Genomic DNA, 11019 nt, shown 5'->3' with positions numbered 1-11019 from the left:
ACAGTGCGGCGAAGATTGATGTGGCCTGGCTGTGACTGTCTCATCACTCGCATCATGTTGTCACGGTGGAGCAGCCAGGATTGATTCGGCCTGGCTGTGACTTCCTCACCTCTCTCATCATGTTGTCAACACGGTGGAGCAGCCAGGATTGATTCGGCCTGGCTGTGACTGCCTCTCTCACCATGTTGACAACTTGGCCGCAGAGCAGCCAAGACTGATTTGGCCTGGCTGTGACTGTCTCATCTCTTTCACCATGATTATTGTCAACACGGTCGAGCAGCCAGAACTGATTCGGCCTGGCTCTGACTGTCTCATCTCTCTCGCGTTATTAACAACTAGGCAGTGCGGCGAAGATTGATGCGGCCTGGCTGTGACTGTCTCATCACACGCATCATGTTGTCAACACGGTGGAGCAGCCAGGACTGATTCGGCCTGGCTGTGACTTCCTCATCTCTCTCACCATGTTGACAACTGGGCAGAGCAGCCAAGACTTTTTTTGCCTGGCTGTGACTGTCTCATCTCTCTCATCATGTTGTCAGCACGATGGAGCTGAGCCAGGACTGTCAAAAAGTTGTGTGAGCTCACTAGAGCTTGCACTTAGTGTAAAACTAAAATTTATAATATATATATATATATGTATATAAAACCGTCATCGGATGCGCATCCGATATGCCACGAGATCCTTTACCGTCAATTCCCTTACCGTCTTCGGATGCGCATCCGATATGCCACGAGATCCTTCACCGTCAATTCCCTTACCGTCTTCGGATCCGATATGCCACGAGATCCTTCACCGTCAATTCCCTTACCGTCTTCGGATGCGCATCCGATATGCCACGAGATCCTTTACCGTCAATTTCTTTACCGTCATCGGATGCGCATCCGATATGCCACGAGATCCTTCACCGACGGTCAATTCCCTTACCGTCTTCGGATGCGCATCCGATATGCCACGAGATCCTTCACCGTCAATTCCCTTACCGTCTTTGGATGCGCATCCGATATGCCACGAGATCCTTTACCGTCAATTTCTTTACCGTCATCGGATGCGCATCCGATATGCCACGAGATTTTTTGTAACTTCACCGTCAATTCCTATACCGTCACGGATGCCACGAGCTTTGTTGTCGTTGTAAAGGTTTCGGGGATACGACCAATGCATGCGAGCACCGTCGGCGGAACCCCAAACCGCCCTCTCGATCTATCCGTAAGGACAAGCCACTCTCGTGACCGTCACAGTTACGGACTCCGGACCTCCAGACTTTAGAGACCGAGCTTTTCTTTACCGTTACAATTACTGTATACTCGGCGCCTCACTTATATGTGTTGTTTTTTTCACATACATTGTTCTCGTGGTTTACGGAAAAGTAGGCCTAAAATGTTATAGTGTCTAAAAACAATATTCAGTTAATGGAATTACACTTTTTTCCATTACTGCTTGCTTGATATTGCCCTAACAACTTTTTCATGAATCAATTTTGAGCATTATGTTTACAACGTAGTTATTATAGCACGAATTATGAGTCTAAAATGCCAAATACTTGCAACTATTATGTTAATCACTGAAATCTTAGTGTACTAATTGCTCGCTATAAGCTAGGTTATTGCGCCCCTAAACCAACGTACTGACAATCCTACCTCCCGGAACTCAAACTTTAACGTGAGTTAATTGTAATCTTACTCTCTATATACCAAAGTGATTTACCTAGGAATACAGTTGCACTTCACTGAAAACTAATGATGTGTTGATGAGTTCAATGAATCCTTCGATTCCTTTGGTTTTCTTGGCGAACTGGTGTCCGACAATCAATGACCCGTTGACGTGTACCTGCAATACGCCATTGCCGTAGTGTGTAAACAGATCTATTTTTGGACGAAACTCAGCCCCTCACAAACTTTGGTCCATTTCGCCAGTAATGACACTGCTTCTAGGCTGTACCACAGCACTTTAAGCTGTAGCAGCGCCAAGCAAGAGTCCAGACCAATGTCCGCTGCTGGATCAACCCCCTCGCCCGCCCCCCATCAACCCTAACCCTAGTCCCTAGGCCTAGGCCTTAAGCAATTGGCTAACTGATGAACTGCTTCTTACATGTATGTCACAGAAACATTGACCATTCCATATTATTTTCAGGCCAGTTCACATTCTCTCAAATCTCTGCCAATCTGACCCGTTCGTCATGTCCGGGATACTTTTATACAGATCTGTTTCCAAGACTGTCTGTCCTCGGAGTTCAATCACACTATCGTTATTGCCTCAAAGATGTAAATGTGAATGCCATAGTCTACAGAAAAAACAGTTTTCGTCCTTATCAGGGCATCGAAAATCAAACAGTCCTGCTTCTAAACCCTCTGCCATGTTTGCAGAGTCAGGAATTCTATCAAGTTATACCTCAGTACCAAGTGCAAGTATCTTGGACAGTGGACAGCAGTCCACTTATTTTCAACTGAAAAGAAACATCTCAGGTGAATTTTATCAGAAGTATCTGTCACAAGAATCACCCCCAATAGCCTTTCTGCAGGACCTGTTGGAACAGGTTCATTCTGTGACAGGTAAGCACTATTTCAAATTGTTTTTCAAGTGTTAAGGATCCAGGAACATTGTTAAAGCATGACTGGCAATATATAGGCCTACTCCTCCTGATCTCAAGATGTTTGAGACAGAGCTCTGTTGTACCACTAAGCTGATGAACACTCTTGGCCCTTTCGACTAGATGACCAGTATGCCCTGAAAAGACTAGCCATCTTCGTCACCTGGATCGCAAATCAGTATATTTCTTGCTGAGTAGTAGAGTAGGCTAACCTGTCCTGATCCTTGTTTCTTGAGTTGCTGACACTGATGGAGACGTTTTGTAAATGTTTTCAAGTCATATTTCCCTGTCTGTTCTCTCCACTTTACAGGACTTCCATGGTGGGCTAGCATTGTGTGGTCAACATTTCTTCTCCGGACTGTTGTTACTCTTCCTGCTGCCATTTACTCGCAGAAGGTGATTGTGAGAGTAGAGTTACTTCAGCCAGAGATTATAAAGTTGACTAAGCGCCTAAAGGGAGAAGTTGCCATGGCAACAAAACAATTCAAGTGGAAACAGAATTTTGCCAGATTCAAATACAATTCAACAGTAAGTTTAATAATGTGCCCTTTCAGTTCACTGTAATCTCAGTGTGAGGCAAGTTCTTAAATTCTGTGGCCCAGTTCAGGTATTGAATCAAACATTCAACTTCGCCACTGATATGAAAGACAGAGATAGGCTAGCTGTGATTGCCATCTTCATGTATTGCAAGTGACTGGACCAAGGAAAGTAACTTGGACAGTGTTGTTGGGAAGAGGCACTGCTGCTTCCGTCTCCAGTACAGGGTTGAGATTAGAGACCTCATCATTTACTTGCCAGGATCAGTACTTATCTATACTTGCCAGGATCAATACGCCATGATTTCTTCTACATGTTTGTTCGGTGCTTCTGTTCCCTGCCTCTATTCTTACTTCACCACATTGGCCAGTCTCCCCAGACTGACTAAGGAACCGCTTATTCATCAGACCATTGTCATTGACATTCATATGTTGTGTGCAAGGCCTGAGTGCTGGCCACTTGCCTTCTAAAAGGACAATGAGAGTATGCCTTCTAATCCATACTTCAGATGAAGAAGCTAATCAGTGAGTTGTATATCCGTGACAACTGTCATCCGTTCAAAGCATCATTGGTGCTTTGGTTACAAATTCCAATGTGGATTGGCATGTCGTTTGCCCTCAGGAACATGACAGGGTACGTTCCCTTCAGGGGAGTAGGTAAGTTACCAACAGGTTGATTTAATGAACACTTCTGCTGGGAAATAATTCATACAATTCTATTCCACCTAGAATTTATTATAACCATGTGCTAAGTGTATAGGTTTTCGAGAGGCTATAAACTTTATAAAGACTCACTTTACCAAAAGCAAGTGTGTCACTTTTTTGGATCATTTCGTCACATCATCTTTTGCAGATGCTGCTGTCCTTTGCCCAGATTTAGCAACCGAGGGACTCCTGTGGTTCTCCAACCTAACTCTGCCAGACACGACGTTCATTCTTCCTGTGGTCTTGGGATTACTTAACTTTGCAATCATTGAGGTATTAGTAAAAATGGAGTTCAATTCTAACACAGAATGTGCACTCCAAAAAATGGATTGTGCCCAGCTGAAGGTTTCAGTCATGTTGACTAATGGCAAGAGTCAGATGAGGCTTCTTTTACCACTAGCTTCCCTACCATGCATATTGGTCACCTTAACACCACCAATAAGACCCCTAGTTCCTTTCTAATGTACTTTACATCCGTTTCTTTGTCTTCAGATGAATGTTTTAGTACGACAGAACCCATCCAAGTTTCAGCGAGTGTTGACCGGAGTGATGCGTGGTCTCAGTATTCTGATGGTGCCAATAGGAGCATCCGTTCCAAGTGTAAGTTCTAGTAACCACGGAAATCAACAGATTGATTGATATATGCCACGTTAGGAATGATGTCCGTATGGATGATTGATGTGTCCAGTTTGAGGTGCAATCTGATCATGAAACCTCACTTGTAGCTGGAGCTCCAACCCAACATATACGACCACGTTGAAGTACCTGAATGGACCCAATGACGTGTCCTGTTATATCCTCCATGCAAGGTTTCCTTTGTTCCCTTCCCCTGTAAAGTGATATTGGTGTGCCCAGTGTGTATAATTCTCTATGTAATATTAATGATGAATAGACTTATGTACCGTGTGCATGTACATGTACCAGTAAAGAGCTCCTCTCCATGTGTCCTTGTCCTCCTTCATACAAGGTTGGGTTTCTCCACCAACCCCCATGCAGTGATTTTGTCTTTCTGTATACAAGACTAGCTCTTATATCTTTCAGTGTATGTGCCTGTACTGGACCACCTCTAGTTTCTATGGACTTCTTCAAAACATTGCATTCAAAATGCCGAAAGTGAAACGAACTCTCGGAATACCACTGTCTCCATCAGAAAGCAGTACACCCTTTCAGGATATGATCATTCTCGCCAAGGAAAAATACAAGTGGCTGCCAAAAAGCATAGGAAAAGATTGATAAAATCAAATTATTTCTTAGCAAAATTGTCTGTGATGCCTAAAAATTGGTAAGGAATTCAAGAGATGTTGATAAGACAGTGGCCACAGCAATCACTACCATTACCGGCGGATGCAAGAAAATACATTGTAAATTAGGTCCTCCCTAGAACTGCTTTTGTTCAAATTTCACAAACGAACAACTACCTGTTTTCATTTGATATGGTAATAAATATGACAGTGATCAATGAAATCCTCCTGTTTCGTTCTGTGTTTGACTTCATTCAATTAGCAGTCTTCGATGAACAAAGAGTCTTGAAGTTTATGCTGAAAAAAACGATACACCCCAGCCCTCAAACTAGACGTTTCATACAATTCTTCCAGCTGGTTATCCAGTCATTGCGCATTCATTATCTGAGTCTCCACGGGCTGTTTGGGGTGGCAGTCCAACAATACCTTAATCAGATGGGGAACGAGTCTCCACGGGCTGTTTGGGATGGCAGTCCAACAATACCTTAATCAGATGGGGAACGAGTCTCCACGGGCTGTTTGGGGTGGCAGTCCAACAATACCTTAATCAGATGGGGAACGAGTCTCCACGGGCTGTTTGGGGTGGCAGTCCAACAATACCTTAATCAGATGGGGAACGAGTCTCCACGGGCTGTTTGGGGTGGCAGTCCAACAATACCTTAATCGGATGGGGAAAGAAGTGACCTGGTCAGCATTGTAGTCGAACCACATCCTCCAAATTCTTCACAAGACACAGGAAACAAAGTACATTTTGACTCTTCCAGCTGGTTAGCCAAGGGTTAACAACTCCATGATCAACCACACTGAGGTTTACCAGTGATTCTCAACATATACATGTACAGGGTAGGAGTATAGCAAAATGATCTCAGGATCCACTTGCAGCCGATTATGAATTCTTGCCTTTTGACTCAGCTTGTCGACAGCTCGGCAATCTATCTGCTTTATCTCCAGGACGTTCACACTCTTCCAGCTGGAGCAGCAGTCAAGACATCATTGGAATAGACCTAGGTAGTCCCAGCAAGCTCGACCATCCGGAGATGCTGTACAGCGAGGCGACCACCAGTTAAAGACAATCCAACCAGTTATCTCAACGACATGTTTCTAGCCAAACTTGTATACAATATATTGACTACCAAGTCATACCAGCTGGCTTGACTTCTGAAACGAGTGGTACATACAGTATGTCACAATATGTGGACACGGGTAATTTCTGCCCATCTCATGATCTGTTCGAGAGAAGAAATTATCCTGAAAACCAAGTCATGCCTCCTATTGGACATGGTACACAGCATCCAGTCAGGGACAGCTAGTCCTCAAGTGGCACAGGTATTTTGAAAATCAAGATTTACGAAAAAAGTTCTAATTCAATATACCAAGAGAACTCAAAAAATAGATAACTCAGAAAGCGAATTTCTATACAAACATTTTAATAACACATTTTTGCATAAATACAAAGTTTGTAAAAATACAGCTTCCATCTTCTTTAAAAAGTGTTTGTAAAATACAGGGCACTTTTTGAACAGTTTACAAACATCCAAATCTTTCCTCCTATCCTAATGAACACAGTTACTATGGCAGTGGTCTCCTCTCACGACTCAACTTCCACTTATCGAGATCAACACAATGGAAATCTGAAATGACAACAAATACTCAGTTAGTAATTTATAAACAGATACAGATGGAAGCATTCAAGTTTGGGAAGAGCTTGGCACATATTCAACAGTTATTGACATTGAAATCATGCACAATTCTGCAGCTTTTCCATCAGTGATACATCAATGAATCCAGTTACTGCACAGATAAAGACCAAATAAATAAGTGTGGAAAACTATATATCTGTATTTTGTTCATAAAAGGAAGCCTAGGTTCCAGGTTGGAACCACCGACTTGGAACTCACCATGAAGTTTTGGATTAGGATTCTTTTCCTGATAATAAAGTGGTCCTCCTGAAATAGAAATCTAACAGTCACACTACAATACAGCCAAGTCCCTGGTTGTCTCAACTAATTCCCAGTTTCTAAAGCGTTGGTAGATATTTGATGCGAGAAGACACTCAATTTGAAATACAATGGGTTCAGTGCAGTTATTTAAAATCAAAATAAAGATTTTGCTGTTTATTGGTAACTTTTTGAAGATTTGTGGCACCTTACTTCACATTTCGAATGACAGCAACAGAACCAGGACAAAATGAATCAAATAATGATCAGAGTTCTCTCACCTTGTCGTTCCATTCGCTGTGCTGTACTCAGTTCATATTGAACTTTCTCCCAGGCTGCAAAGTGAAGTTGGAACACTATTTTTAAAAACATGTATATATTCCCTGTCCTAATTAATCACACCAACTGGACAGGAAGCCCATCGACTGCCAGTCACAGCAATTCGTCTATTCCAGCTGGTTTTCATTTGCAGGTAGAGTCTGATAAGGACAGCTAACTAACAGGTTCCATATAATACAAATAGTGATATGACGGTCCCCCCCTCGACCTAATAATCCCGGACTGACCTTCAAATATGTAGCGCACACATTCCTCGTAAGCTGTTGATTCAGACACCATATTGTTCCCCATTCGATTCACCATAGCCTTCTTGCCATTGACCACATGTCGGGGTGCGCTGAAATCAACAACCAAAATGATGAAAAGTCATAATAATATTACATTAAGACCAGATTATTGGCAGACAGCATTCTTCACAAAGTAGAAGTGTGTCCAGTGCTGAATATTGATTACAACTCCAAGTATCCTTCAAGTCATCGACTCTAAAAGAGTTTCCGTCCAAGCACCACTAAAATAGAGAAACAACAGGACAACCACGACTACTTTGACCGACTTCGGTGTTGACTGTGGCTAGCGACAAGTCTAGTCACAATGTGAATGTCATCAGCCTCCTCAGCCAGAGGAGAGTCTGATTATACATAACATAGGTGCCTGCCTACATGCCTGGCCACATCATCATGCATATCTACATTTGTAACTAGTCGTTCAATACAAATCAGTCATTCAATCATACCTACCTCATAGCAGGAGCAGCGGGCCCAAAAGGCGAAGGCTCCCGCGCGCCTCGTGGATCCCAGCTATCAAACTGGTTTTGTTGTTGATGTTGGGGTATAAAATTATCTGAAGTGAAAGAGAAAATTAATATTATATAAGTAAGTATTATAAACCCTATACACACCGAAACAAAAGAAAATGTGCTAGATCTTGGCGTCAAAAGCATCAGGGAATATGGCAACAAGTAAATAACACCACAAAACCGGAAGATGATTACTTTTTCGTGGTCTCTGAATGAAATAATTATTGGGTCCTGTTCTCGGCTTGTTCATTTCAAGTGAATCTTTTGTGCCATTGCGCATTATTGTTAGATCCGGGCTTTTTTGCCTGGGTTGTGAAAAACAACAAATGGTCCTGATCGACTACTTTCCTTTTTTCCGAAAAAGGAAATATTTCATCAACAAAAGCAAAGTTTTCACTTGCAGTAGCTTTATAACATTTTAAAATGTGCACAATAGTATTTTGGAAGGAGTAAATTAAAAGGAAAGCTTGGTAAAAGCTTGTTTAAAAAAACTAATATACTTGGTCACCATCTGGTGGTAAAAGTACTAACTAAACGAAAAGTGAAAGACAAAATTAGGCACAACCTACGAGGACCACAATTCCACATCTCATATACTTTAGGTTCCATAACAGGAAACTTAATGGACGCATGATCCAAGGGTTCACATCATTTGCATTCATTTTAGGCATGCAGATGGAGACCCCCCCCCCCCCCTTCCCCCTAGACTGAAAACATGGAACGGTTGAGGATTGCTCCGAAGTAATCTTGGCTATCGAGCTCGTTCATTGGTCTGCTTTGAGATGGATTATCAAGTGTGGATCTGCTCATACTTCGGAGCAATCCTCAATCGTTCATGTTTTGAAACATTCTGAACCTATAATGTGACCAGGTCAATAGGAAGGATAGAGGCCCAAGTCCGAGTGCCCTGGATTACTGAAGGCTATGTTCACACCAGATCAGGACATAGGCACAACCATGGCAAACAAACAGAAACAAAGATAAAAACACTCATATTCTGGGGAAAATACAGAAAATGAAACTTTTATTTACTAGCAAAAACACTGGCAAAAAAAGTATTATTACAATGTTTTACAGTATATTAATCCTGCTTTTATGTGGTTCGGCAATCACTTTTTTGTGTGAATTTACACATCAGTCATGTTCTTATGCGATTTATGCAATCAGGATGAAGCCTGCTTTCTGTATTTTCAGATTATTTTAATCAAAACATATTTACAAGCTCTATATATATTTAAAAACAACATCCTTCCTTGATGCCACAGTCTGTATCTCCATTTTGACTGGACATTTCAGAAAATAGGAGAGTAACTCCTCAGTGTATCCAACCAAAAAGTACATCTTTCTTGCCGAAATTCCTTGGAATACAAGTCCTCCTATGTAAACAACATTGTGCCGTCTTTTTATGATAATCTGTGATTGGAACAGTCTTGGAAATGTCCCTTCTACAAATTTTCTGATGAACACGTCCTCAAAGTTGGTCAAAGCAGAACGTTCTCCCTCGTACAAGTTGCCTAGAAGGAAAAGTTAAAGAGACTTTTAGTAATGATTCACAAATTTTGAAAGCTTGACAATCACAATGTCTAATTCCGCATCAAATATGGGGGCCTCTTCAGAATTGCCGATATCACAATTTGAGTTCTCTGATAAAGCTGTCTAGTAAGGCTAAAGTCATAAAGCTGGAGGAGGTGGAACACTTTCACCAATCTGTGTTGGATGAAGAGAAATTGGGATAATATCTTTTGGCTGCATCAGCCTGCAACTCTATTGTGTTCAACATGGGAAAGGTTGTGACAATGATGTGACTAACAAACTTACTAGTGTTCCATGAATTCCACGATTTTCTTACTCCTATTAGATATGGAGCATTAGCTTCTTCATAAGTCAGTGGCTTGTTCTTATTGATGGTGGTCTTGGGGACACCAGCTCTTATGTTTTTCTGGACAACTGCAGTGAGGTTGAGACATCTCTTGTGTCCAGTGTTTACTGATCTTTGAAGAGTAGTCAGGAAAGACAACTGAAAACCAATAATGGAATTTAGGTTTGATACCAGTCTGCACTTCCACACACCTTTATAAGAGAATCGAATGCTGAGCAAGAATTACCATACATGCATTGAGGAAGGTTTCTGCCGTTCAGGGCACAAAAAATAAACTGAGGATCTCACTATCTGGCAGGCCTAGGCCCCTATAGTAATTAATACATACAGCTATAGGCTTCTATTTAATTTTGACACCTGTCTGGAAAAGTTTGTTAGAGTGCGGACCAGTCATGCATTTCACCTGGATGTGCTGGAACAAAGGGTCACAGACACAGTGGCTTTGGCCTTCTGATGACAGTGATGTCCATGTGTTCCGAGTGTGCACATTTGACATTTGTTTGGAATTGGGGCTTTCCCTGCTAGTGCTAATGTCGTGATAATATTAATACTTTTCATCTTTTGATAGTCAACTTTGTTGAAATCGTCCATGGTTTACATGCATAGTCACTGGCACATTGGTGGAACATTGCACTGGACAGGTCAGAGTAAGCGCATGAACCAGTCAATGTCATAGACACAATCAAAATGCTTACAGATGCATGCATGGGTCGGGCAGCCTTATCCATTATTAGGCCTATAACATCATGACCTCAATCGAGTTACATTTTTGGCAATACGTTAACAATAAGTTCGATAACACCGAATATCAAACGTTTGACGCGGATGATGTCTGTAAGACTTTAATGTATGTTGCATAAAATGTAACCTAAACACGTGTAAAAACGAATTTTGGGGAGACTAACTTTCTGCCACAAGCCGGGTGCGGACATGTTGGAAGGGTATCCAGTCGTTTCGCCTCCAGACCTTTTCGCCCCCAGTCGTTTCGCCTAAATATT

The 11019-nt window shown here is 42.0% G+C and overlaps 3 protein-coding genes across 5 annotated transcripts; 1 reads left to right on the top strand and 2 right to left on the bottom strand.

Moving 5' to 3' along the window:
• The first annotated feature begins 1580 nt into the window (after nt 1-1580).
• Nucleotides 1581-5293, top strand: LOC135482886 (cytochrome c oxidase assembly protein COX18, mitochondrial-like). The gene is made up of 7 exons (XM_064763365.1): nt 1581-1660; nt 2132-2550; nt 2899-3116; nt 3634-3781; nt 3978-4102; nt 4322-4429; nt 4871-5293. The coding sequence occupies exons 2-7, from the start codon at nt 2178-2180 to the stop codon at nt 5060-5062; spliced, it is 1164 nt and encodes a 387-aa protein (XP_064619435.1). The 5' UTR covers nt 1581-1660; nt 2132-2177; the 3' UTR covers nt 5063-5293.
• Nucleotides 5294-6480: 1187 nt separating this feature from the next.
• On the bottom strand, nt 6481-8440 carry LOC135482877 (mapk-regulated corepressor-interacting protein 1-like). Its single transcript, XM_064763355.1, has 6 exons — nt 8338-8440; nt 8084-8186; nt 7574-7683; nt 7289-7342; nt 6969-7016; nt 6481-6701 (listed from the first exon to the last, which is right to left on the bottom strand). The coding sequence occupies exons 1-6, from the start codon at nt 8420-8422 to the stop codon at nt 6640-6642; spliced, it is 462 nt and encodes a 153-aa protein (XP_064619425.1). The 5' UTR covers nt 8423-8440; the 3' UTR covers nt 6481-6639.
• A 705-nt stretch (nt 8441-9145) lies between these two features.
• On the bottom strand, nt 9146-10967 carry LOC135482865 (small ribosomal subunit protein uS3m-like). Of its 3 annotated transcripts, none has more exons than XM_064763343.1 (3): nt 10927-10967; nt 9961-10159; nt 9146-9656 (listed from the first exon to the last, which is right to left on the bottom strand). In XM_064763343.1, the coding sequence occupies exons 1-3, from the start codon at nt 10951-10953 to the stop codon at nt 9367-9369; spliced, it is 516 nt and encodes a 171-aa protein (XP_064619413.1). In that variant the 5' UTR covers nt 10954-10967; the 3' UTR covers nt 9146-9366. The 3 variants fall into 3 exon arrangements, with proteins under 3 accessions (XP_064619413.1, XP_064619404.1, XP_064619395.1); XM_064763334.1 differs by lacking the exon at nt 10927-10967 and adding an exon at nt 10717-10761; XM_064763325.1 differs by lacking the exon at nt 10927-10967 and adding an exon at nt 10425-10702.
• Nucleotides 10968-11019: the final 52 nt, after the last annotated feature.

Source organism: Lineus longissimus, chromosome 1, assembly GCF_910592395.1.
Source record: "Lineus longissimus chromosome 1, tnLinLong1.2, whole genome shotgun sequence".
In the NCBI taxonomy this organism is placed as follows: domain Eukaryota; kingdom Metazoa; phylum Nemertea; class Pilidiophora; order Heteronemertea; family Lineidae; genus Lineus; species Lineus longissimus.
Note: the sequence above shows the minus strand (reverse complement) of the source record. Positions and strands in the feature narration are given on the sequence as shown.